The sequence below is a fragment of the Oreochromis niloticus genome, linkage group LG2 (genome assembly GCF_001858045.2).
Source record: "Oreochromis niloticus isolate F11D_XX linkage group LG2, O_niloticus_UMD_NMBU, whole genome shotgun sequence".
NCBI classification, from domain to species: domain Eukaryota; kingdom Metazoa; phylum Chordata; class Actinopteri; order Cichliformes; family Cichlidae; genus Oreochromis; species Oreochromis niloticus.
Genome location: NC_031966.2, coordinates 15,695,470 through 15,723,090, shown reverse-complemented (window position 1 = coordinate 15,723,090; position 27,621 = coordinate 15,695,470). Strand labels below are relative to the sequence as shown.

The 27,621-nt window shown below is 40.2% G+C and overlaps 1 protein-coding gene and 2 long non-coding RNA genes across 5 annotated transcripts; 2 read left to right on the top strand and 1 right to left on the bottom strand.

Moving 5' to 3' along the window:
- Positions 1-12,691: 12,691 nt before the first annotated feature.
- LOC109203597 (uncharacterized) lies at positions 12,692-13,819 on the top strand. 2 transcript variants are annotated; one of them, XR_003221765.1, is made up of 4 exons: positions 12,692-12,805; positions 12,894-13,005; positions 13,341-13,381; positions 13,479-13,819. It is a non-coding gene; the product is annotated as an uncharacterized LOC109203597 (long non-coding RNA). The 2 variants fall into 2 exon arrangements; XR_002063368.2 differs by having other exon boundaries at positions 12,698-12,805; positions 12,889-13,005; positions 13,479-13,818.
- A 2,477-nt stretch (positions 13,820-16,296) lies between these two features.
- LOC109203598 (uncharacterized) lies at positions 16,297-17,855 on the bottom strand. The gene is made up of 3 exons (XR_002063369.1): positions 17,827-17,855; positions 17,180-17,244; positions 16,297-16,473 (listed from the first exon to the last, which is right to left on the bottom strand). It is a non-coding gene; the product is annotated as an uncharacterized LOC109203598 (long non-coding RNA).
- A 422-nt stretch (positions 17,856-18,277) lies between these two features.
- Positions 18,278-26,295, top strand: LOC109203601 (signal-regulatory protein beta-2-like). 2 transcript variants are annotated; one of them, XM_025910530.1, is made up of 6 exons: positions 18,278-18,602; positions 18,703-19,026; positions 19,118-19,474; positions 19,561-19,677; positions 25,811-25,851; positions 25,950-26,295. In XM_025910530.1, the coding sequence occupies exons 1-6, from the start codon at positions 18,560-18,562 to the stop codon at positions 26,064-26,066; spliced, it is 999 nt and encodes a 332-aa protein (XP_025766315.1). In that variant the 5' UTR covers positions 18,278-18,559; the 3' UTR covers positions 26,067-26,295. The 2 variants fall into 2 exon arrangements, with proteins under 2 accessions (XP_025766315.1, XP_025766311.1); XM_025910526.1 differs by lacking the exon at positions 18,278-18,602 and having other exon boundaries at positions 18,615-19,026.
- The last annotated feature ends 1,326 nt before the right edge of the window (positions 26,296-27,621 follow it).

Here is a 27,621-nt window from a genome sequence, read left to right as displayed (position 1 = left end):
TCACGATGGTCATGTTATGGATTATATTGCTTTTTCATCAAGGATGTAAGTGTGCATTTAAATTTTAAAATGTTCTAGATTGAGAATTTAATGTCAAAGATGTGTAGAAACCTAACTTTTCTATATTCTAATTCAGATACTCTAGTTCCAGTGAAAACTGTTCAGCTTGGTGAACCAGCGAACATAACATGTGCTTTGCCCAGTGGGTCAGCATTAAGGAGTCCACTGGTACAAGCAGAGTGTCGGAGATACTCTCAAATTAATAGTGTCACTGGTTAAAACTGCAACACCTGAGTATGGTCAAGAAATATTTAAATCAAGATTTCAAGCAATTATGATAAGAAATTTAGCAACCTGACCATTTTGAAAGCAGTCCAAGACGATGAGGGAATCTATCACTGTGGAATCATAGGTGGATTAATCCTGATGGACTGGAACATATTTGTTAGTAAAAGGTAAGTTAGTAATACACTGCCATACTTTTATAAACTTTAAAGTGTTTTGAGGCATGTTAAAGAATGCATTTGTGTTTTGTATTCCACAGGAAATAATGAGACAGCATCAAATTATACTGTTGTTCAATGGCCAACAGTGTTAAATCCACTGCGTTCAGGAAATTCAATGACTCTCCAGTGTTCAGTCTATTCGGACTCTGACAAGATGTGTCCCAGAGATTATAATGTGTTCTGGTTCAGAGCTGGATCAGATCAATTACACCCAAGCATCATCTACACTGATGGAAACAGACACAGTGAAAGTGAAATAATATCAGACTCACAGGAGAGGTGTCTTTATCGCTTCTCTAAGAATGTCAGCTCATCTGATGCTGGGACTTACTACTGTGCTGTGGCCACATGTGGGGAGATATTATTTGGAAATGGAACTAAACTGGACATTGAAGGTATTTGGTGTTAAGTACTTTAATCTATACTATATATTCACAAAAAATGTTTTGGGAATTTTTTTTTTGTAGCGCAATCAACACAATCAGCATTTTTCAAATGGCAATATTAATAGTTTGCTTGGCCATCTCTCTGGAAATGTTGATTAATCTGCAACCGCTGACGGTAGGTTTCAGTGTTTTTTAGAATCATCAATAATTTCCTGTCTTTTTTTTTGTTTTTTTCTAGAGCAAAAATCAGGTTCTGAATTTACTGTGCTGGTTATGGCAATAATCTTCTTGGTTATTTCTGTGACTCTCATTATTGTTTGTTGTCGAACTCCAAGAGGAATATGTGAACAATGCAAAGGTAAGTGTTGTTCATGGTAAGAAAAGTCACTCAAACATCATTCTAGTAATGTGCGATACCACTGATTTCCTTTCCAATCTGACACCAAGTAAAATTCAAGCTGATATTGATGATATTGATCTGATACCTATAATAGAGCTGCGAAACACTTAAAATTATACTATCTGTGTTATGTATGATTATCTATCTGTGTTATGTATGATTATCTATCTGTGTTATGTATTTTTAAGCAGTATTTTAAACTTTTAAAGCCTACAATGACTTTTTACTGCAAGTACTCTGTATATTTTAATGATACCCAACCTATATAATCCACTTTAAATCTTCTACAACCAACTGAATCTGTTTGAGTTGATCTTAGGGACACAAATATTATTTTAAGCTGAACTCATAAAGCTATTTATTGTAGCATGTATTTTTTTCATTTCTTATTTCATAACGATATCTATTAATGCACATTAGAACAAATGGGATTGAATTCCCATTATTTAAACATTGGCACAAAAATTCGCACACTTTCCAAAATTCAGCAACAATGCTACGCGTCACCAACAGCTCCAGATTTTATTCCTCTGTAATGGATACTTCCCATCATCATATTCTGTTTTATTACTTTGTGTCTGACAAGGTTTATGGTCTTGCAACGTGGCCCAAACCACATCTTGGCCGCATCATTCTAACAAACATTATTCAATAAAACTGGACTCACATTTGTGTTGTGATTTTGTCTATCAACACAGATGCAGTTGCTTTGCAAACAAATCTGACAGCAAAAGGAGATCAGGAAATTTTGCAGGTAATGCTGAAAAATATCAGGACCAAGTTTTCAGTATCTTTTAATGCATGCCTTTGTAAATAAGTCTCACCATTTTTTTGTTTTTTTCATCAGACAGATGACGACTCATTGGTTTATTCTGTAGCAATTTTCTCTTGTGGAAAAATTAGATACAGGAACAAAGACTAGATACAGGACTACAGAACCTGCAGAAGATGAGAAATGATTTGAAGGCTCTTGAGCTGGATTGATATATAGACAATATAACTCTTGCCTTTTTCAGTTGGGTTAGAAATGTACTTGTTCTTCTAGCTAACCTAATTTTCTTTCCATGTTTATCGATAATTTTGTTGACAGAAATAAATAGTTACAATGATAATTTTCACTGTTAAGTTTTCCCAATAGACGTAATTGCTATGAAAGCCATCTATGAATGATTTTTTTTTTTTTTTTTTTGTGGAGCTTTTCTCTTCTCTTCTTTTGACATGTTTCTAGATATTCTTGTATCTGGATTTATTTCTCCATGTCTATAAAAAGGAAAGATGGAAACAGTGGATGTATTACTTCCTTCTTAGTAGACAGAAAGAAAATAGTGTATTTATATACAATTATATTACATGAAATGAAAAAATCTATTTTATGCAATTTCTTTAAGTGTTCAGCATGGCTACTTTTTAAAATGTTGATGCATGCTTTTATTTTGTGTTCATTTTATTCAATTATGACCTTCATGTTTTGAAAATATCTCAGTCAGTATATGTTGATTTGAAATGAATAAAAAGTTACTGACTTTTGTTTGTTTATTTAATGGACTCAGTTGTACAATAGTTAACACAACACAAATAAACTAGAAGGACATCAAATTGCATTCTTCATGTCAGAAGTAGGCCTTACATTTTTTGGCTCTGTCATTAATTATGGGCGCATCAAGAATGAATTTAAAAATCACAGTAAAATAACTTTATTGGGTGATTGTGACACTTGTTCAGCTTCAGACTTATCTCACGTCTTTAGGAAAATTCAGTGGGACTGAAGTTAAAACTGTACTGTAACATATGTGAGTGTATGGGCAGTACGGTGGTGCACTGTTCACTGTCATTTCACATGAAGGTTCCTGGTTCAAATCAATCATATGGTTGTCTGACATATGACAGCTTGGTATATACACTACAGGTTACCTTGGCAACCAGAGTCTGGAATGCCTGTCAACAACTTATAGTTGATGACAAGTAATGCACGGCAAAGCGAAGTGCAACAAGCGAATTCTTCCGTGCAGATACACTTTTACCTTTTTGTAAGCAAGCATATGTTATGGTGGGGTCTTAACATATTTTGTGGCAGTCTGTTGCACCGAGCTTGACAAAGAGGGACTTTGAACAAAATTTTAAGTTTCACAGTTCAACTTTATTAGAATTTTTTAAAAGTGCTCTTGAGCAGCTGTTCCGCAGACTTTTTGAAGGTCTTTCAAAAGTTTTACTTTGGACAAGTTTTACTGTTTTGCACTCATTGTATTCCAGATTTTTTTTTTTCTTCAGTCACTAAGTACTGACTTAACCTAACTTAGGGTGTGAACCACTGACACATAATAGATGATTTAGCAAAGAACCAATTTTGAATTGTATTTTTTGTTACAGTCACAGCGTGACAGGAAATAAGGCGTTTCCCAAAAACTTGTGGAATCGTTGCATGGTTTATTGGAAATTTAAGGAAATTGGAGAAGCACAGGATAGTTTAAAAAGGGCTTGGCTTTGAAAACTACCTACCAAATATTCACTTTCAAGGTCATCAGAATCATATAAGCTCAATTTGTGTCTTATATAATATGTTTTCATCAACTTTGGCAGTCAGTCAGTCTGCTATTTCCCATTTTGGCACTAAAATATAAAGAAATGAGTAGTGGCACAACATTTTGCACAGTGCAGTATTTTTTTGTTGTGTTATACATGCTAAAGACTAGAAGTATGGAATGTAGAGTGAAACATAATGTGAAGCTAGCTGAAATAGCTGGGTCACGATGGCATCTAAACACAACGATCAGAAGTGAAGAAGTACATTAATTTTGGACAATTTATGCAGTTTTTGTTAACAGTATATTTTGAGCCACTGCAAAGTGTTTTGTTTATATATATTTGTAATAAACAATAATTATTCCAATTTCTGACAACAGAAAATGTTTCTAAAGGGGTAAACTATAATGAAAGTGTTGGTTGCTTAAAGCAACATTAAAGTCCCAGTAGTGGAACTGATCACAGCCACAGAACAAGCAATTCAAAACAACAACATTGCAGACATAGAAACACAGCAGCTGTGGACAAAAGTTAGCCTGTCTCAGTAATGCAAAGCCCCTAGATTGAACATCAGCATGGAGGAGAGGAAGGCACTCACATCACTCAGTAAATACAACAACATTATCATCCTTTTGGCAGACAAGGGTAGATGCACAGCTTTGCTAAACCAGAAAGACTGTCATGAGAAGTCTTGTTACTGCTCAGGTACAAAAGTACTTATGAGCACCTGTCTGAAGCAGTTAGAGCAAGACAATGTTACTGAATGGACCTCATCCCATAGGCTATACCCAGGAAGCTACACCTAGTCTGTATGGTTTATTGAAGATATATAAACAGGGTGTACCTTTAAACCAACTGTCTGTATGATCAGCTCATTTACCTAGAACAAATTTCTAGTTCGATCCTCAACCCGTTTGTAGGCAGCTCTAAACACCACATCCAGAAGACATTGAATTTAGTTGAGAAGACGAGCAATGTCATTATGGAAGCAGATGAAACAATGGTCTTGTATTATGTTACATCTCTTTTCACTTGTCTTCCAGTCATTGAAGCAGTGGAAGTAGTAAGAATAACAGGATGACCCCAACCTCAGCAAAAGGACCACTCTCAGCACCGACCAAGTGTGTTTGGTCTTGGAACTGTGTCTTAATTCCATAAATTTCATATACAAGGATGAATACTACAGGTGGAAACATGGGTAGGCCATAGGTTCCTCTGTTTCACCCAGTGTGGAAAACTTGTGCATGGAAGAGGTGGAAAAGAGGGCTTTGTTATCCTATCCTGGAACACCATTAAGTCATTGGTTCAGGTATGTGGATGACGCCTGGGTGAAACTCAAATCTCAGGAACTACCACAATTCACTAATCACATTAACTCTGTGGACAAACACATCAAGTTCACCAGGGAGGATATGAAAATGACAGGTTAGCCTTCTTAGACTGTGAGATTTCCATCAGTAATGTGGAACATTTAAAAGGTGATGTATACCATTAACCAATGAAAGCTCCAGGCAATCCAGGACACAAGAAGGATGACTGCTGCCTAAGGGAAAACCCTTAGTGATCCCTTATGTGTCAAGAGTATTGGAACAGTTGAGAAGCATTTTCTCTAAACACCTCAGCTCTGTGGCTTTTAAACCTCAAAACATGCTGCACCAAAAATTGGTCCACTCTAAGGATCGGGTCCCCCAACACAAACAGAGTAATATACAGTGGCTTGCAAAAGTATTCGGCCCCCTGAGTCAATACTTTGTAGAACCACCTTTTGCTGCAATTACAGCTGCCAGTCTTTTAGGGTATGTCTCTACCAGCTTTGCACATCTAGAGACTGAAATCCTTGCCCATTCTTCTTTGCAAAACAGCTCCAGCTTAGTCAGATTAGATGGACAGCGTTTGTGAACAGCAGTTTTCAGATCTTACCACAGATTCTCAATTGGATTTAGATCTGGACTTTGACTGGGCCATTCTAACACATGGATATGTTTTGTTTTAAACCATTCCATTGTTGCCTGGCTTTATGTTTAGGGTCATTGTCCTGCTGGAAGGTGAACCTCCGCCCCAGTCTCAAGTCTTTTGCAGACTCCAAGAGGTTTTCTTCCAAGATTGCCCTGTATTTGGCTCCATCCATCCTCCATCAACTCTGACCAGCTTCCCTGTCCCTGCTGAAGAGAAGACCCCCAGAGCATGATGCTGCCACCCCATATTTGACAGTGGGGATGGTGTGTTCAGAGTGATGTGCAGTGTTAGTTTCCACCACACATAGCGTTTTGCATTTGGCCAAAAGTTCCATTTTGGTCTCATCTGACCAGAGCACCTTCTTCCACATGTTTGCTGTGTCCCCACATGGCTTATGGCAAACTGCAAACGGACTTCTTATGGTTTTCTGTTAACAATGGCTTTCTTCTTGCCACTCTTCCATAAAGGCCAACTTTGTGCAGTGCACGACTAATAGTTGTCCTATGGACAGATTCCCCCACCTGAGCTGTAGATCTCTGCAGCTCGTCCAGAGTCACCATGGGCCTCTTGGCTGCATTTCTGATCACGCTCTCCTTGTTCGCCTGTGAGTTTAGGTGACGGCCTTGTCTTGGTAGGTTTACATTGTGCCATACTCCTTCCATTTCTGAATGATCACTTGAACAGTGCTCCGTGGGATGTTCAAGCTTGGGAAATCTTTTTGTAGCCTAAGCCTGCTTTAAATTTCTCAACAACTTTATCCCTGACCTGTCTGGTGTCTAAATCCAATCGAGAATCTGTGGCAAGATCTGAAAACTGCTGTTCACAAACGCTGTCCATCTAATCTGACTGAGCTGAAGCTGTTTTGCAAAGAAGAATGGGCAAGAATTCAGTCTTTAGATGTGCAAAGCAGTAGAGACATACCCTAAAAGACTGCAGCTGTAATTGCAGCAAAAGGTGGTTCTACAAAGTATTGACTCAGGGGGCTGAATAATTACGCACACCCCACTTTGCAGTTATTTATTTGTAAAAAATGTTTGGAATCATGTATGATTTTCGTTCCACTTCTCACGTGTACACCACTTTGCATTGGTCTTTCACGTGGAATTCCAATAAAACTGATTCATGTTTGTGGCTGTAATGTGACAAAATGTGGAAAAGTTCAAGGGGCCGAATACTTTTGCAACCACTGTAGTGTACGCTGTAAGTGTCAGGAGGATTGCCATGATTTATACATCGGGGAACCAAACAACCTCTGGCTAAATAGACAGCACATACAGTAGAGCCACCTCGTAGCCAGAACTCCGCAGTTTATTCACACCTACAGTCAGTGGCCAATCTTTCAATGATGAGAATGTACACATCCTGGATATTGATGGGTATCGTTTAGGTTTATCAGATACCGGTGCCAAACCGGTACTTTTGAAACGGTGCCGGTGCTTAAACAGTGCTCGAACCGGTGCTTAAAGAATGGAGAACACAAACTTTGTCCAAAAACTGTCATGTTTAGCTGTTTTTTTGTAAAAAATAACAATGTTAGCCTTTTCTGCAGCTATAGGGCATATCACTCCTGGCTGGAAGCAGTGCTTAAACAATGGAAAAAACACAAACTTTGTCCAAAAACCTCTCATGTTTAACTGTTTTCCACTTTTTCTTTGGTCATTTTAGCCTTTTTGGCCAGGGTGAAGGGACTATCTGCCATCAACAAGAAGACAGCCGCATGTAACTACGACGGTGTTTGCTAGTTCACCTTACGTGCATTAATTTAATAACGTGGTTAGCCTACTCAACGTAAATTACACACGAACAACATTAAGCTACTCACGCAGAGAAGACGGCTGCTGCTGCCATCATCATCCGTCATCATTTCTGCCACACTGGCAGGGCTAGGGGCCAGGACTCTCCTCTTTGGGTTCTTGGGGATGTTGCTAACTCCGGGTCCGATAACGGGCACCACACCCACAGTAGATGTGCTCGATGTGAGGTCTTGCAGCAAGCTATCAAATATGGTGCATTTCTCGGCTTTTAAAAAACACTATGCGTCGCCAGGTGTTTCATCAGATTTGAGGTGTTACCTCCTTTGCACAGTATCACCTTAAAGCACTTGTTGCAGACTGCTGAGTTTGCATCTTTTGTTGTGAAGTACAGCCAGACTTTTGACCGCTTCGCCTTGGGCATTTTAATCTGTAGCTCTGCTCTAAAAGAATGTACATACCTGGACCCGCCTACTATCCTTGGAAAGGTAAAATGATTGGCTAGAATCCAAACTGTATGACATCTCAGGAAAAAAAAAAGCACCGAAATAAAGCACTGAAATGTGCGCTGCTTTTCGGTCTGGTTACTACCGTTTATGTCAGAACCGGTGCCATAATGACACTGGATACCGGTACCCATCCTTATCCTGGACAGGGAGAATGCTGGTTTGAGCAGGGAGTCAAGAAGGCCATTTTCTTTAAAAGGAAGACTATCTCTGAATCGAAGAGGGGGCCTAAGGGTACATCTTTCACCATCTCACAATGCTGTGATTGCAGCCGTTCCCCAATATCTGTGAATGGTACTCATGGTCGATGATCAATGATCAATTTTCTTTGATCAGTAGTTGTTAATCAATGGTCATTACAATTTGCAGTTTTCGCCAGTGGTGCTAGTTTCGTTATTTCAGAAACACTACGTCAAGATGACAGAATTAACTTTTTGCGATTATGACCTTTCCCTAATTTGCAAATACACAAAAGAAAACAACAAAAAAAGAATACATTTGTTATCTGAACTGGAAGCTCGCTAAATAGCTGTATAGCAAAAATGGTCACACATCACAAACAATCCCTTTGATGCATTTCGCAACCTTCAGTTTGGTCATTTAAGTTTTAGACTTAAGCACACTCTGTCGGACATATGTCTGTGAAGGTTCTCAGTCATCCAGGTCATCGTAGTCAAAGGAGCTTGCAAAGAAAAGCGTCTGGACTTCTTTAAGTTGCTTGAAGACGTTTCACCTCTTATCCGAGAAGCTTCTTCAGTTCTAAGGTCAAATGGTGGAGAGTCCCAGATTTAAACCCAGTGGAGTTTCCCCCCAAAGAGGACAAAAGAACCCCCTGATGATCCTCTAATCACCTGAGCCAAGGTGTGAAAATGGGTGTGGGTCCCAATCAGCCAGGTTTCGGGTGAGCTCATTGTGAAACCTGCCCCACCTTATCATGCGATTTCCTGAGTCAGATGGCCCAGGATGTGAGTGGGCGTTAAGGCGTCTGGGGAGGAACTCAAAACTGGATTATAGATGGCAGACAGTTGGTGTCGTAAACCACCACCTCTGTTCAAAGATGGTCGCTCACAGTGGACATAGATGGCTTCTAGGCGATCGTGGCTCAGATTGGGAGCTCGCTTTGTAATCGGAAGATTGCCGGTTCGAGCCCCGCTTGGCCAGTCTCGGTCGTTGTGTCCTTGGCAAGACACTTCACCCGTTGCCTACTGGTGGTGGTCAGAGGCCCGGTGGCGCCAGTGTCCGGCAGCCTCGCCTCTGTCAGTGCGCCCCAGGGTAGCTGTGGCTACAACGTAGCTTGCCATCACCAGTGTGTGAATGTGTGCATGAATGGTGGATGACTGGAGGTGTAAAGCGCTTTGGGTCCTTAGGGACTAGTAAAGCGCTATACAAATACAGGCCATTTACCATTCTTTCACTCCTCTTTCAAACCATCTGTCCTCTCTGTCCAAAATGTGAACATTGGCATCCTCGAAAGAGTGTCCTTTATCCTTAAGATGCAGATGGACTGCTGAGTCTTGTCCTGTGGAGGTGGCTCTTCTATGTTGTGCCATACGCTTGTGAAGTGGCTGTTTGGTCTCTCCAATGTAGAGGTCTGGGCATTACTCGCTGCACTGTACAGCTTACACCACGTTGTTAAGTTTGTGTTTTGAAGTCAAAGGAGTTTGCAAAGAAAAGCGTCTGGACTTCTTTGAGTTGCTTGAAGACGTTTCACCTCTCATCCGAGAAGCTTCTTCAGTTCTGATGGGTGTGGGTCCCAATCAGCCAGGGTTTTGAAGTTTTGAAGTTTTGTCTTTCGGTGAACCAGTTTTTGTCTGAGTGTGTTCTGTGTTGACAACATTATCCCCTCAAAAACAACAAACCCTGGATCACCAAGGAGCTCAAGGAAATCCTTAATAAATTAAAAACAGGATTTTCTTCACCGGCTCTGCACTGGATAAAAAGTAGGTCAACAGGGAGGTCAAGAAGGCCATAAAAACTGCTAAACTGGAGTATAAAAACACAGGTGAAAATAATTCACCACAGGGACCTCTGCTCAGCCTGGTAGGGCTTCAAAATCATGGCCTCTGTGAATACTGTGGGCACCACCCCCAGAACCATCCAGGTGGAGGGCAGCAACCCCTCCTCCCTCCCTGACAACCTCAACGCTTTCTACACCAGGTTTGAGACGGACAATATCACCCAGCTTGAGGAGTCCAGATCCTCACTCAAACTTGGCAGGTCTGCACTCACCCTCAGGACTGAGGACATGGTGTGAGCCCTCAGGAGGACCAGGGAGAGGAGCTCACCCGGCCCTGACAACATCAGCAGTCGAGTTCTGAGGCACTGTGCAACAAGGAAGTGTGTTCTGGACTCTATTTCAACACTCAATTGACAGTCACACCGTCCCCAGCTGTGGAAACACTCCACAGTCATCCCCATCCCCAAAAGAAACAACCCAAAGTCTCTGAACGATCTTCGTCCTGTGGCCCTCACCTCCCTGGTGATGAAGGACATGGAGAAGATCATAAAACAGCATATCGTAAGAGCAATTGACCCCTGATGGACCCACTCCAGTTCTCTTACCGTGCACGCAGAGGTGTCCATGATGCAAAAATCTTCATCTTGGACTCCACCCGCGAACATCTGGAGCTCCCTGACTCCTCTGCCAGATTTCTGTTTGCTGATTTCTCATCAGCATTCAACACTCTGCAGCCTCATATCCTGACCACTAAACTTTCCTCCCGATTTCACCTGGATGATCAGCTAATCCTGTGGATATTGGACTTTTGACAACAGGACTCAGAAAGTTCGGGTCAACAACTCTCTTTCTGGTCTCTGTTCCACCTCCACTGGCTCCCCCAGGCTGTGTGCTCTCCCCCCTGCTCTTCATCCTCTACACCGATGACTGCAGATCCACACAGCCCAACTGTCACCTGGTGAAATATGCTGTCGACACAGTTCTCCTGTCACTGCTGTCAGGCCCCTCACAACACCACAGGCCTGCTCTTCAGGAGTTTGTAGAGGGTGTGACAGCTCCAAACTTTAACTGAACGTGAGCAAAACCAAAGAGATGGTGGTGACCTTCTCCAGTAGTCAGAGGGATCTGGCTGCTTCAGTCACCACCGCCATCCACGGGAAGCCAGTTGAGGTAGTTGAGGAGTACAAATACCTGGGAACCATTTTTGACAACCTCCTGAAATTCTCTGCCAACACAGAGGAGATTCTCAGGAGGTGCCACCAACGGCTATACCTCCTTAGAAACTCAACTCCTTGGAGTCAGTACACCCATCAAAATGACTTTTACTATGCCTTTTTTTTGGTTTTTGGTGTTGGGTGTTTAAACAGCTACTGACCTGTTTAATATGTAATTTGCTCTCAAAAATGCCCATAAGCTTTGGTTTTTGAAGAGGCTAAACCATTTGCTTCAGGCACGCAACATGTATTCAGGCCTTCTCGTCAGCTCTTTTAAGGTAAAAAATGCAATGATCAGTCAAATGAACAATGAACGTACACACTTCCTTTGAAATGCAAATGTGGTGATTTTCTGAAGTATTTCTGAGGTATTTCTTGCAGTAAATGCCACAAACAGCAGTTGGGACTGTGCTGATTACTCTTTTAGTGCTTAGATTTATTAAGAAAAGTTTTTAACAAGAATAACTATAACCATAGGGAACAGTGTTCTAGTTAACAAAATAGGCAGTTGCAATACAAGATGAAAGAAGATGAGAGCTTTTGCAAAGCCCAGGAGGAGGCAAATGTGACAGGAAGTCTACATTTGAATCTATTCTGTACTGACCAATCAGCAGCATTTTACTGTCTTACCGATACAGTGATTTCACCTCCTTCATTCTGTGAAATACCAGCAAGTCCTCAACAAGGAGCAGTGTCACGATGGTCATGTTATGGATTATGTTGCTTTTTCTTCATCAAGGATGTAAGTGTGCATTTAACTTTACTAAAGATGTTCTAAATTGAGAATTTAATGTCAAATAGATGTGTGGAGAAACCATAACTTTTCTATATTCTAATTCAGATACTCTAGTTCCAGTGAAAATTGTTCAGCTTGGTGAACCAGCAACTTAACATGTGCTTTGCCCGATGTGGTCAACATTAGAGGAGTCCACTGGTACAGGCAGAGTGTCGGAGATACTCTCAAATTAATAGTCACACTGTTTGAAACTGCAACACCTCAGTATGGTCAAGAAATATTTAAATCAAGATTTCAAACACATTATGATAAGAAATTTAGCAACCTGACCATTTTGAAAGCAGTCCAAGACGATGAGGAATCTATCACTGTGGAATCATAGAGTGGATTAATCCTGAATGGACTGGAACATATTTGTTAGTAAAAGGTAAGTTAGTAATACACTGCCGTACTTTTATAAACTTTAAAGTGTTTCAGGGCGTGTTATGAAGAATGTTTTTGTGTCTTGTATTACACAGGAAATAATCAGCCAGCATCAAATTATACTGTTGTTCAGTGGCCAACACTGTTAAATCCACTGCGTTCAGGAAATTCAGTGACTCTCCAGTGTTCAGTCTATTCGGACTCTGACAAGATGTGTCCCAGAGATTATAATGTGTTCTGGTTCAGAGCTGGATCAGATCAATTACACCCAAGCATCATCTACACTGATGGAAACAGACACAGTGAAAGTGAGATAATATCAGACTCACAGGAGAGGTCTTTATCGCTTCTCTAAGAATGTCAGCTCATCTGATGCTGGGACTTACTACTGTGCTGTGGCCACATGTGGGGAGATATTATTTGGAAATGGAACTAAACTGGACATTGAAGGTATTTGATGTTAAGTACTTTATACTATATATTCCAAGCTGATAACAGTTTTTGAGAATTGATTTTTGGTTTGTTTTTTGTAGTGCAGCCAACACAATCAGCATTTATTCAAATGGCAATATTAATAGTTTGCTTGGCCATTTCTCTCTTTGGAAATGTTGTCTTGATTTGCAACCGAAGAGTATGTAAACCATTTCAAGGTAAGTCTTATAAAAAGCTGAAATTATTTAAAATGCTAAAATTATTTCAGTCACATTTTAAGACCCCAAATCTATGGATTATAGAAACATGACAGAAGTTATACTGTAAAGCTATAAAGAGTCAATTACTGTACATGTTTTCAATGGTGATTGAGGTGTACCATTTTATTTGTGTTCCTGTGTGTACTTCAATTATACAAACAATTTATGTAAATAATTCATTTTTCTCAGTGATCAGTGACAATAAATTCTGAGTTAAATGAAACATTAGATGCACTTCACTACCGTATTTTTTTGTTAGAATGTAATGAATGTAATTTGTTTTGCTATATCAGATACTCCAAACAAGACCTCAAACCAAGCAGTACATGATAGTGTAAGTAATTACAATTATTGGTGTTCAGTTCATATTTGTCAAAAACACCTTGATATCACTATGTATATAAATGTTTTACTTTTTCAATGTTACACAGACTAAAGCTGATGAAGAACTAAACTATGCTGCACTGCATTTCTCTGAAAGAAAAACAAGGAGAAAGAGGAAGACTGAGTTTGCTGAGGATAGTGTTTACTCTCAAGTTAAACGCTGATGCCAATGACAATGTTTAGGATTTCGTGAAATTTAAATCGAACCTGACATCAGACCCTATATTTGTGATTCCTTCGTGTTGTTATTTTTTTTTGTCTTACTTAAATATTACCTGTGAACAGTTAAATTGTTTCATCAGTGACAGTATATGGCCTTTAAAGACCAGAAATTTAGATATTTTTTTTCCATTTCTGCTTTGCATATGTGATTTCTGACTGTAATAGCTAGTCATGCTTGCTGTGATTAAAACAAAATATTATGTTGATTGCTGCAGGTGTTTTTTGTTTGTGTGTGTGTGTTTAAGTTGGGCCTCTACAGGCAAGCAATGAATTCCTATGTCAGTTTTGAGACTTTGAGTTTTTTTGCTTACATTTTATTTCAGCCTAACAGAAAGTAAATGTCCAGTACATATTGTCATGTATGGTGATACATGCTCAATCATCCAGGTAAAGAAATTCCAGGAAGTTGATTCTGTTCATCTAAATGTAACATTTTCAGTGGGAGAAACGTTTCAGGAAGACAGGGAGGAACACTGGGTTAAGTGGAAAGTCAAAGAGGCCATTAACATGACATAGGAATGAACAACTCTGAACGGAGGAGGGGGCCCCAGAGTACAGCTTTCACTATCTTACAATGCTGTGACTGTAGCCATTCACCACACTCTGTGAATGGTACTCAAGGCAATTGATCAATGATCATGACAATTTGCATTTCAGCAATCTTAAAACTGATCTCATAGTTCATTGTTAATCAGTTAATCAATGGTGCTAGTTTCGGTCACTATGCAAAAGTACTGTTTATAAGGTTGGGGAATCCTGCAGGCCAGTCAACAAAAGGAGAGGGAGAGAAAAATAGAGGAGAAGGAGAGGGAGAGAGAAAGGGAGAGAGAATCTGCTTTATAGTGATTGTCTGTGAGTATCTTTTTGTACACCTGTGCATGTGAGAACACTTGTGTTCATAAGCTTTGTCTATGGAAGTCTCTAAGGCTACATTTACACTGCAGGTCTTAATGCTCAATTCTGATTTTTGATCAAATCCGATTTTTTGGTTTGCTTGTTCACACTACAAATAAAATGTGACAGCAAACGTTCTCTAGTCTGAACCCTCAAAGCGGCCCGCATGCACAAAAGAAGACGTCACACACAACGCGCTCTGTTTAGACCCAGAGCAAACAATATTGTTTGACTGATGGCCCTTAATATAAAGACCTGTTTCGGACTTTACGTTTCCCAATTTTGCTTTAAGTTGTAAAGTTATTTTGTTATTTACATATGGCCTAATAATTATCCTGATTGCTGTTTTAGAGAGGAGCGGTGCTTCAAAGGATAGTTGCAGATTTCTGTCAGAATCTGCAGATTATACAGTACAAATAAAATGTTCACGATTCTCCAACGTTGTCTTCCCAACAGTTTCACTGACATCTACACGGGATGGCCAGGAAGCATTCGCGATGTCTTCTCGGGCGCTTCACCGGCGCTGATAATTGGCGCCTGTCTTGTGTCAGTGAATTAAAAGACGAATTTAATGCGACATGACCGTTCAAACAGCAATCGCTTTCTAAAACATCAGATATGTATCGGATTCAGTACCACATATGTAAGTGACCCAGATCGGATTTGAAAATATCAGATTTGTGCTGTTCACACTGTCATACCATGATCGGATATGGGTCGCATAGGGTCAAAAAAGTCGGATTTGATGCGCTTTCACCTGCAGTGTGAACGTAGCCTAATAGTGTGTGTGGGGAGTCACAGCCCTGCCCCCCAGGACATAAAGTAGGCATGGAGGAGATCTGGGCCACAGACATTCAGAGGCCCCTCAGAACACAAGAGCCTCAGGAGGACCACCACAGGGACAATCACAGCAGAGGAGAGCCCTGGAAGGGGGTCCCCCACCAAACTTTTTGTTTGTAGAAGAGAAATTGAGTTTGAGCATATTATGAAGAATGTCTTTGTGTTTTGTATCACGCAAAAAACAATCAGACGACATCAAACTATACTGTTGTTCAGTGGCCCACAGTATTAAATCCACTCCATTCATTAGATGCAAGGACTCTTCACTGGTCAGTCTATTCTGACTCTGAAACATTTCTCCTGGTGATCATAATGTGTTCTGTTTAAGAACTGGATCAGATAAATTACACCCAGCTCAGATATAATGAAAGTGAGAAAATATCTGACACTCAGGAGCTTATCTGACCTTAATATCTGATCTTGGTTTGCCTGCCTATTAAGTCCACTTATTGATCCGTGCACCTGCACCAGCAGTGATACTGACCAAAAGTCTGGGGAAAAACTACTGCAATCATTAATTACAGGCTAACGCAAAAATGTTGATGTATTTAACCAGGGAACCCCATATCAAAGAAGTTAACTAATTTAAAGATAAAAAACAATGATTTTGATCAGAAAAAAAGATGATTTCAGAATAACAGGAATCCACTCAACACTTTAATGTGCCAATGGAATTTATTTAGTTTGATATTTTTCAACAATGATTTGGGGTAAATGAAATGTGAATTATACAACATGTTTTGTTGGCCCCAAAATACTACCATAGCTTATGTTGCAGTTAATAAAAGTAACCAAAGAGGTTGTGTTTCCATAGAATCAGCTGAACAACAGTTTTCTTTTTTTTTTAGAAAACACAAAAAAAACATTTTTATTGGAACTGTTTATTTTAACACGTATTAGAAAGGCCACAGCGTCTATTAAAGGACTACAACTCCTGCCCTTCTTGGCCTACGCTGATGGTTGCCGCTGAGTGTGGGACTCTTGTCTAACAGCAGCATACACACAGTCTTGTGTTGAGTCACTCCTCTTCCTGTTCCCTCTGTTTACTCTCACTGAGGAGTAATGGACTGTAGCATCGGTCATCATCTGAAATTACAGGTATTTTAGAATTTATGTCATCAACTTCAACTCAAGTAAGATTATTGGAAGAGTCAGAAATTACATATGTGCAATATATCTCCTATTTAAAACAAATCTTATAAGATTATTCTAATATTTTACAACATATCTTAGAATTTTTAATCAGCATTTCTATGTGGTTGGGTCGATAATTTTTTCGCAATGAAATTTTTCAGTAATTTTACTTCCATCAAAGTGGATTTTAAATCAAGTAATTGCATATTTTCATCTTTAATTAAAGTCTCTCAGAAGTAATGATGGGCAAAGTTTCACCAATCTGCAAAAGAAATAGGTCTACAAATTGTGGAATAATTTCCAAATAATGCTTCTCAATGTAAAGGGACAAGTCAGAAAATCAGTATTGGAGGCTGGTGATTTTCAGGTCTTCAGGTGACACTAGATTAAAAACACAGTCAACACAGTTAAGATGCTCAGTTCTAAAGCCTCCATCTCTAATGGTACGGGGTTGGTTTGTTCTACTAATCCAGTAAATAATTCTGCAATTTCATTTGTAAAACTAACTGTATGTGCACCTATTAACTTTATTCCAACACTTTGTATTGTAACAAATTTAACAATACATTGTGATATCTTTATTATATGTTGTTGGTATGAATTTGCTAATCTCTTTTCCAAAAGCATGCTGCAGAATATATAGTAAAAGCATATTTACCAAATCATTTGCTTGGCCCACATTTGACACGTCACATCCAGCATGATTGGTGGCACGTACTTCCCCTAAAGAAATAAGATTTGGTGATATGATTGGAATAATAGTGTGGTAACATTAAAAATATCCAAATGAATGGACAGACACGTTCCTTCCCGTGGTGTGCCCAGTGCACCTCCAGTTCTCCAATTATACAATGTTATTATACCAACTATTTCTACAGAAGTTTTAAGCGATGGATCTTTAGTATTTATTTTAGCAATGCAATGTTGTGATATGATAACTGTTCCTTTTCAAACACACATCTATTCAATTCAATTTCAATTCAATTTTATTTATATAGCGCCAAATTACAACAAAAGTCGCCTCAAGGCGCTTTATATAAATACATCTACTACTACAAAATGAAACATAGGAAAACACAAAGGGAAGAAGATGACTACAAGTGTTCCACTGAGTGTTTACTCACACTAGAATCATGTAACAAGGTTATATAAATGCAGTGATTTATTTTTATTGTAATTATGTGTTCTTGTTGTTGTCCTGGTATGATAAACTGAAACATATATTTGGATCTTAAACATAATTTTAGTTTAAAAATCTAGCTTTACACACACAAACACATGCACACACAGTTACGATAAACCTACCTTTGCAATGCTGACAAACATTTATCCCTTTTCTGGTACAAAAGAAGAAGCACAATCACAGAAATGCAACAACCTAGCAGAACTCCAAGAATAACAACAACAGGGCCTAATCCTGGTCCTACATTAGTTAAAAGAGAGAGAGAGAGACTGTTTAACTTAATATGTGATCATGCAATTTCTCAGTTGTTGCAGAAATGTGCTTATAATCAACAATATTCTGTTTTTGTAGAGCTAGAGACAGTTTATGATGAATCTTTAACAATCATGGCATAGATCTAACAAATTGCTTGATTAAAATCCCTTTTCTTGCCCATTCTGATGATTTGTTGGAGCCTCAGCAGGTCTTTTTGGCCATATCTACATTCACTGAGCTGCTGTTGCACATATACCTTCACTCATTCTGCCCCGCAGACCGTGACAAAAAAGCAGTTGGGACTGTGCTGATTATACTTTGAGTGCTTACGTATTATCAAGAATAGTTTTTTAACAAGAATAACTATAACCCGTAGGGAACAGTGTTCGAGTTAACAAAATAGGCAGTTACAATACAAGATGAAAGAAGATGAGAGCTTTTGCAAAGCCCAGGAGGAGGCAAATGTGACAGGAAGTCTACATTTGAATCTATTCTGTACTGACCAATCAGCAGCATTTTACTGTCTTACCGAATACAGTGATTTCACCTCCTTCATTCTGTGAAATACCAGCCAAGTCCTCAACAAGGAGCAGTGTCACGATGGTCATGTTATGGATTATGTTGCTTTTACTTCATCAAGGATGTAAGTGTTCATTTAACTTTACTAAAGATGTTCTAAATTGAGAATTTAATGTCAAATAGATGTGTAGAGAAAAACATAACTTTTCTATATTGTAATTCAGATACTCTAGTTCCAGTGAAAACTGTTCAGCTTGGTGAACCAGCGAACATAACATGTGCTTTGCCCAATGTGGTCAGCAGTAGCGGAGTCCACTGGTACAAGCAGAGTGTCGGAGATACTCTCAAATTAATAGTGTCACTGTATGAAAGGGCAGCACCCGAGTATGGTCAAGAAATATTTAAATCAAGATTTCAAGCACATTATGATAAGAAATTTAGCAACCTGACCATTTTGAAAGCAGTCCAAGACGATGAGGGAATCTATCACTGTGGAATGATAGAATGGATTAATCCTGAATGGACTGGAACATATTTGTTAGTTAAAGGTAAGTTAGTAATACACTGCCATACTTTTATACACTTTAAAGTGTTTTGAGGCATGTTATGAAGAATGTACTTGTGTCTTGTATTACACAGGAAATAATCAGACAGCATCAAAGTATACTGTTGTTCAATGGCCAACAGTGTTAAATCCACTGCGTTCAGGAAATTCAGTGACTCTCCAGTGTTCAGTCTATTCGGACTCTGACCAGATGTGTCCCAGAGATTGTAATGTGTTCTGGTTCAGAGCTGGATCAGATCAATTACACCCAAGCATCATCTACACTGATGGAAACAGACACAGTGAAAGTGAGATAATATCAGACTCACAGGAGAGGTGTCTTTATCGCTTCTCTAAGAATGTCAGCTCATCTGATGCTGGGACTTACTACTGTGCTGTGGCCACATGTGGGGAGATATTATTTGGAAATGGAACTAAACTGGACATTGAAGGTATTTGGTGTTAAGTACTTTAATCTAAACTAAATATTCACAGCTGATAAATTTTTGAGAACTGACTTTTTGTTTGTTTTTTGTAGTGCAGCCAACACAATCAGGATTTATTCAAATGGCAATATTAATAGTTTGCTTGGCCATTTCTCTCTTTGGAAATGTTGTCTTGATCTGTAACCGAAGAGTATGTAAACCATTTCAAGGTAAGTGTCATAAAAAGCTGAAATTATTTAAAATGCAAAAATTTATTTTTATCATGTTTTTAAGACCCAAAATGTATGGATTTGTGATGGACCGAGCAGTGAAGGAAACTTAGCACAGGTTAAAGTCCAAAAAAATGATTTTTTATGTAACCCAAAAAACATAATGGTTAAATCATGCAAAAAGAATCAAAATCTTGGGCCCATAAAAGAGGTCAAAATAACAGAACTCTACTCAAAATTGACAACACTACTGATAACTCAAACAAACTGACCCCACTTAACGAGACAAAGGGTTAACTTAAATAGTGGCTGATCAGCCCACAAAAATACAGAGGGGTAAAACATACAAAACCTAACTGAAACTAACATAATGAACTCCAATCCCCCCCCCCCATGGTCCCGAGTTATGGAATGAACCAATTAGCAGTCTTCCATCAAAGCTCGCTCCGCCCCTTTTCCACCTCTTGGCTCCTCAATCAAGGGACTGGAGCAGCTGCAACTAAGGTAACTCAGAAAACAAAAGATTAATCATACATAACAGTGTAAACTAAAATGTGCGCACTTATTTTAGAATGCAGTGTTATGTGGATATGTGAATTAATTCTAAACCAAACCCAGTTATTTATTGTCCTGTAAATTAATTCCTATATTAAAGAAAGACAAATGTGAATGCAATGTTACTTATAAGCCTCTACACTAACATGGTGGGTATTACCACTGTGTGGCTGTAAGTGCAGCCATCACACACTCCCCCTCTTCAGATCTCTCCCTGGGACAGCGAGAGAGACAGTCTGCAGTGCGGTTATCTTTGCCGGGGATGTGGTTGATGGTGAAGCGGAATGGCTGGATTGCAAGGTACCATCGCGTGATCCTTCCATTTGTGTCCTTCATTCTCTCTATCCATTGAAGAGCCTTGTGGTCTGTTTCCAATATGAACTCCCGTCCGAGAAGATAATACCTAAAGGAGTCCAGGGCCCATTTGATGGCAAGTATCGCACTTCCCTCGGAAACAGCTTGCGGCTGATGAAGGCCACTGGATGACGCTCTCCAGGCGGTCCCTGTAACAGAACAGCTCCCAATCCTCTCTCTGAGGCATCAGTCTGAAGAATGAAATTTCTCTCAAAATCAGGGCTGTGCAAGACTGGGCTCTTACTCAGAGATTGTCGTAGGTCCTGAAAAGCCATCTTAGCTTCCTCTGTCCAGGTGATCTTATTGGGACTTCGGGCACCAGTCAGATCCGTCAGAAGAGCTGCCCTGGTGGAGAAATGAGGGATAAACCGATGATAGAATCCTGCCATACCTAAAAACGATCTCAGCTGTTTTCTGGTCTCTGGCAAAGGACAGGATTCTATGGCGGTGACCTTATTGACTTGAGGTTTTATTACTCCATTTCCAATCACAAACCCAAGGTACTCAGTTTCAGCCTTGGCAATGGCACACTTAGCTGGATTAACAGTCAACCCTGCAGACTGAAGACGCCCTAATACCTTCTCCAGGTGTTGCAGATGTTCTTCCCAGGTAGAACTGAAAATCACTATGTCATCAAGGTAGGCTGCAGCAAAATCAGACATGTCAGACAGTACCTGGTCCATCAGTCTCTGGAATGTTGCTAGGGCACCATGCAGTCCAAAGGGCATGACTTTAAACTGGAACAAGCCCCACGGGGTCCGGAAAGCAGTCAGCTCTTTTGAGCGCTCAGTCAGTGGTACCTGCCAATAACCCTTGCAGAGGTCTATTGTTGTCAGGTATCTGGCCTTCCCAAGGCGCTCAACCATGTCATCAATGCGGGGAGTTGGATATGAATCAAATTGTGATATTGCATTCAGGTACCTGAAGTCTATACAGAAACGAATACTGCCATCCTTCTTTGGCACCAGGACCACCGGGTGGCACCACTCACTCTTTGAGGCTTCAATGATTCCTAGTGACAACATCAGGTCGATCTCCTCTTTCAACGGGATCAGTAGACGCTCAGGTATCCTGTAACTCATTCTCCTCACAGAAGCGCCATCTTTCAACACAATGTCATGTTCCACAATGTCCGTTCTACCAGGATTTTCGCTGAACACATCTAATTTACACAGGTTTCTCACCTGAGCCTGTCTTTCCTCAGGAAGATGGTTGAGATCCAGGTCCTGAGGAGTGGGTTTTGGCAGATACTGATCATCCACTTCCTCCTCCTCCGAAACCTCCCGGATCAGAAAGACATCCGCTTTTGGTCTCTCCACCCATTCCTTAAGCAGGTTAATGTGCAGTACTCTGCTGGAGCGGGGCTGATCTGGAATAGCGACCTTATAGGTTATTTGCCCAAGTTTCTTTTGGATCTCATATGGCCCTTGCCACTTTGCTAACAGCTTACTGTCATCACTTGGAAGAAGCACCAGCACCTTCTGACCAGGACTGAAGGATCTTTGCCGAGCTGACTGGTCGTACCAGGCCTTCTGGTGCTGCTGTGCTTCTGCTTTTTGGGCTTGGGCCAGCTCCGTCATCTTCTCCAACCATTCCCGCATCTGGACAACATAAGAGACAACATTGACAGCCTGTGATCTTTCTTGGTCACCCTCCCAAGTCTCCCTCAGAAGAGACAAGGGGCCTCGTACCTCATGGCCATACAATAATTCAAAAGGTGAAAAACCTGTAGAGGCCTGGGGTACTTCTCTATATGCAAAGAGGAGGTAGGGCAGCCACTGATCCCAGTCTGTACCAGTTTCATTGACAAATTTACGTAACATTTGTTTCAGGGTCTGATTGAAGCGCTCTGTTAGGCCATCTGTCTGAGGGTGGTATGGCGTTGTCCTCAGGCTCTTAATCCCAAGGAGCTGGTACACCTGCTTCAACAAAGTGGACATAAAGTTAGTGCCACGGTCAGTAAGAATCTCACGAGGAAAACCAACCCTTGAGAAGAACTGTATGAGACAGAGGGCAACTGCTTTGGCTTTTATTGATCTCAAAGGAAAGACCTCTGGATATTTTGTAGCGTAATCTGTCACAACAAGCATGTAACGGTTGCCTGCCTTGCTTCTTTCTAGAGGACCAACAATGTCCATTCCTAGCCGTTCAAATGGAGTGCTGATAATTGGTAGAGACTGGAGAGGAGCTCTGGAGGGGATTTTAAGAGAAGACTTCTGGCACTGAGGGCAGCTTTTACAGAACAGTGTCACATCTGAGCGCATTCCAGGCCAATGAAAATATTTTTTAATGCGGGCCATGGTTTTGTGCTTTCCCAAGTGGCCAGCCCATGGAATGGAGTGTCCCAAGGAGAGCACCACCTTCTGAACTGCTCTAGGAACCACCAACTGTAATGCTGAACCCTGCTGGTGATACAGAATGCCATCTTTCAGCAGAAATTCCCCCTTGCTGCTCAATTCTTGCTCAGTCCCTTGGTTCCTCTTTGTAGCTTTCTGGAACAAAGATGTTAGAGATGGATCATCATGTTGCATTTCAATAATATTGACAGGGATTTTAAAACCCAAAGGTAACTCAGGCTCTGTGCTAGGAGCTGCTCGAACAGCAGTATGTAGAAACTTCTCTTGCCTTCTCTGTCTACGAGACTTCCCGGGTGCAGTCTCTATGTCCACATCATAGAAGGGCAAGGCACGGAGTGGGTGTAGGGATTCCTCTTTCTTCTTAGCTTGAGCTCTTGTTACTGCAACATTGCATGTATGACTAGGATTCAGCAAGTCAAACAACACAGGCAAATCTCGACCCAGCACTACTGGAAACGGCAGATTCTCTGCAACACCAATATTTAGAATATAGGTTTGTCCTTGTACCTTGATGTACAGATCTGCTGTTGGATATGACCTCTCATCTCCATGAATGCAGCAAACAGGGATTGTCTCCACATTATTAACTTTATTTGCAGGAACAAAGTCTCGGTGCACAAGAGTCTGAGTACTTCCTGAGTCAACAAGGGCCTTTAATGGTTTCCCATCAACCTCAACTAAGGTCATTTTGAAACCATTCTCAAACCCCACTTTAGGTTCCACACTTTGTCGGGGCACAAAACACATCTGAGTTATTTTTGTAGAATTCTTCGGGCACATCGGTTTTGTGTGGCCCTCCATTCCACACAAATAACAAATCACAGTCTTGGGCGGAGGTCTTGACGGCATATTGACAGACTGGCTTTTTGGAGGTTTACGCACCCCTGCTTTCTGGTAGTGAGGTACAGATTTTGAAACATCTCTCATTTTCCATGCTGTGTGGCTCCATGGCTGTCCTTTTCTCCGTGCCGCCACAAACACATCAGCCAGCTCTGCAGCCGCCGCCGCAGAGTTTGGGTTGCGTTCTTTAATCCATATCTGTAGCTCAGGAGACAACATTCTCAAGTATTGTTCTAAAATTAATATTTCACCAACCTCATGCACCGTTTTTCCTTTTGGCTTTACCCACTTCTCATATAACTCTTTCAATCTTGCATATAGTTCTTTTGGATTCTCATCAGGTTTTACCTCCAATGAATGGAATTTCAGTCTATATGTCTCAGGATTAATGTCATATTTTTGAAGAATAGCTGCTTTAACTTTATCATAGTCTAGAGAGTCATCCATATCCATATGAACATACGCACCTCTTGCGTTGCCAGCGAGTAAAGGAATCAGATGAAAAACCCAGTCCATTTTTTGCCACCGGCAAACTACAGCCATGTGTTCAAATGTTGTTAAAAAATGTTCAATATCATCCTCTTCTGTCAATATTTCCAGCCTGGGTTCATGAAAGCGAGACTGACCTGATTGAGGATGTATTTGCTCATTACTGGAGCCAGCACAGGGAGGATCCTCCTCTTCAAAGGACTCTACCTCTGGTTGTTGAGGTTCCTCCATTTGAGGCTCAGGGACCGGGGAGGTACGAGCTTGCACTTCTACCTGCAACAGCTGAAACTGATGTTGCAGTGCTTTAAAGCGCTGTTCCTGACGGGTAAACTCCTCCCTTCTTCTTGCTTCCTCGGCCTCCTGCTGACCCATATGAGAACGAAGGATGGAAATCAGTTCTGACATTGTCGGCTCCTTACCTTGGCTCTCAGTGCTATCCACCCCTCCAGAGGCTCCATTTTCCTCTCCTCCTTCTTCTTGCTCTACCACTCCAACTGGCTGGTTTTGACAATCTCCTTTTGCTCCTCTGCCACTCCTTCCCATTCTGTGCATGGCTTGATAAGTGAAGAGGGGAAAAAAGAGGAAAAAAATCCTGTGCCTTCAACTGCTGATCCCACTCCTGACACCACTTGTGATGGACCGAGCAGTGAAGGAAACTTAGGCACAGGTTAAAGTCCAAAAAAATGATTTTTTATTTAACCCCAAAAACATAATGGTTAAATCATGCAAAAAGAATCAAAATCTTGGGCCCATAAAAGAGGTCAAAATAACAGAACTCTACTCAAAATTGACAACACTACTGATAACTCAAACAAACTGACCCCACTTAACAAGACAAAGGGGAAACTTAAATAGTGGCTGATCAGCCCACAAAAATACAGAGGGGTAAAACACACAAAACCTAACTGAAACTAACATAATGAACTCCAATTCCCCCCCATGGTCCCGAGTTATGGAATGAACCAATTAGCAGTCTTCCATCAAAGCTCGCTCCGCCCATTTTCCACCTCTTGGCTCCTCAATCAAGGGACTGGAGCAGCTGCAACTAAGGTAATTCAGAAAACAAAAGATTAATCATACATAACAGTGTAAACTAAAATGTGCGCACTTATTTTAGAATGCAGTGTTATGTGGATATGTGAATTAATTCTAAACCAAACCCAGTTATTTATTGTCCTGTAAATTAATTCCTATATTTAAAGAAAGACAAATGTGAATGCAATGTTACTTATAAGCCTCTACACTAACATGGTGGGTATTACCACTGTGTGGCTGTAAGTGCAGCCATCACAGGATTATACAAACATGACAGAAGTTCTGCTGTAAAACGAACTGTTTTCTGTTGCGATTGAGATGTAGCGTTGTGATTTGTGTTCCTGTGTGTACTTTATTTATACAAACAAATTTATGCAAATAATTAATTTTTGTTAGTGATCAGTGACCATAATTTGTGAGTTAAATGAAACATTAGATGCACTTCACTACTGTATTTTTCTTTTGTTAGAATGTAATGAATGTAATTTGTTTTGCTATATCAGATACTCCAAACAAGACCTCAAACCAAGCAGTACATGATCATGTAAGTAATTAAAATTATTGGTATTCAGTTAATATTTGTCAAAAACACCTTGATATCACTATGTACATAACTGTTTTACTTTTTAAAATGTTACACAGACTAAAGCTGATGAAGAACTAAACTATGCTGCACTGCATTTCTCTGAAAGAAAAACAAGGAGAAAGAGGAAGACTGAGTTTGCTGAGGATAGTGTTTACTCTCAAGTTAAACGCTGATGCCAATGACAGTGTTTAGGATTTTGTGAAATTTAAATTGAACCTGACATCAGACCCTATATTTGTAATTCCTTCATGTTGTTATTTTTTTTGTCTTACTTAAATATTACCTGTGAACAGTTAAATTGTTTCATCAGTGACAGTATATGGCCTCTAAAGACCAGAAATTTAGATATTTTTTTTCATTTCTGCTTTGCATATGTGATTTCTGACTGTAATAGCTAGTCATGCTTGCTGTGATTAAAAAAAATATTATGTTGATTGATGCAGGTGTTTTTTGTTTGTGTGTGTGTGTGTTTAAGTTGGGCCACTACAGGCAAGGAATGAAATCCTATGTCAGTTTTGAGACTTTGAGTTTTTTTGCTTACATTTTATTTCAGCCTAACAGAAAGTAAATGTCCAGTACATATTGTCATGTATGGTGATACATGCTCAAACATCCAGGTAAAGAAATTGCAGGAAGTTGATTCTGTTCATCAAAATGTAACATTTTCAGTGGGAGAAACGTTTCAGGAAGACAGGGAGGAACACTGGGTTAAGTGGAAAGTCAAAGAGGCCATTAACATGACATAGGAATGAACAACTCTGAACGGAGGAGGGGGCCCCAGAGTACAGCTTTCACTATCTTACAATGCTGTGACTGTAGCCATTCATCAACACTCTGTAAATGGTACTCAAGGCAATTGATCAATGATCATGACAATTTGCATTTCAGCAATCTTAAAACTGATCTCATAGTTCATTGTTAATCAGTTAATCAATGGTGCTAGTTTCGGTCACTATGCAAAAGTACTGTTTATAAGGTTGGGGAATCCTGCAGGCCAGTCAACAAAAGGAGAATGAGAGAAAAATAGAGGAGAAGGAGAGGGATAGAGTAAGGGAGAGAGAATCTGCTTTATAGTGATTGTCTGTGAGTATCTTTTTGTACACCTGTGCATGTGAGAACACTTGTGTTCATAAGCTTTGTCTATGGAAGTCTCTAAGGCTACGTTCACACTGCAGGTCTTAATGCTCAATTCTGATTTTTGATCAAATCCGATTTTTTGGTCTGCTTGTTCACACTACAAATAAAATGTGACAGCAAACGTTCTCTAGTCTGAACCCTCAAAGCGGCCCGCATGCGCAAAAGAAGACGTCACACACAACGCGCTCTGTTTAGACCCAGAGCAAACAGTATTGTCTGACTGATGGCCCTTAATATAAAGACCTGTTTAGGACTTTACGTTTCCCAATTTTGCTTTAAGTTGTAAAGTTATTTTGTTATTTACATATGGCCTAATAATTATCCTGATTGCTGTTTTAGAGAGGAGCGGTGCTTCAAAGGATAGTTGCAGATTTCTGTCAGTATCTGCAGATTATACAGTACAAATAAAATGTTCACGCTTCTCCAACATTGTCTTCCCAACAGTTTCACTGACATCTACACGGGATGGCCAGGAAGCGTTCGCGATGTCTTCTCGAGCGCTTCACCGGCGCTGATAATTGGCGCCTGTTTTGTGTCAGTGAATTAAAAGACAGATTTAATACGACATGACCATTCAAACAGCAGTCGCTT

What these genes read in the sequence shown, in the direction of transcription:
- LOC109203601 (XM_025910526.1), top strand. Translation starts at nt 18,651, where the DNA reads ATGTCAAATAGATGTGTAGAGAAAAACATAACTTTTCTATATTGTAAT. An exon ending in AACTAAACTGGACATTGAAG is followed by an intron (nt 19,475 to 19,560) that starts GTATTTGGTGTT and finishes TGTTTTTTGTAG; the next exon opens with TGCAGCCAACACAATCAGGA. An exon ending in ACCAAGCAGTACATGATCAT is followed by an intron (nt 25,852 to 25,949) that starts GTAAGTAATTAA and finishes AATGTTACACAG; the next exon opens with ACTAAAGCTGATGAAGAACT.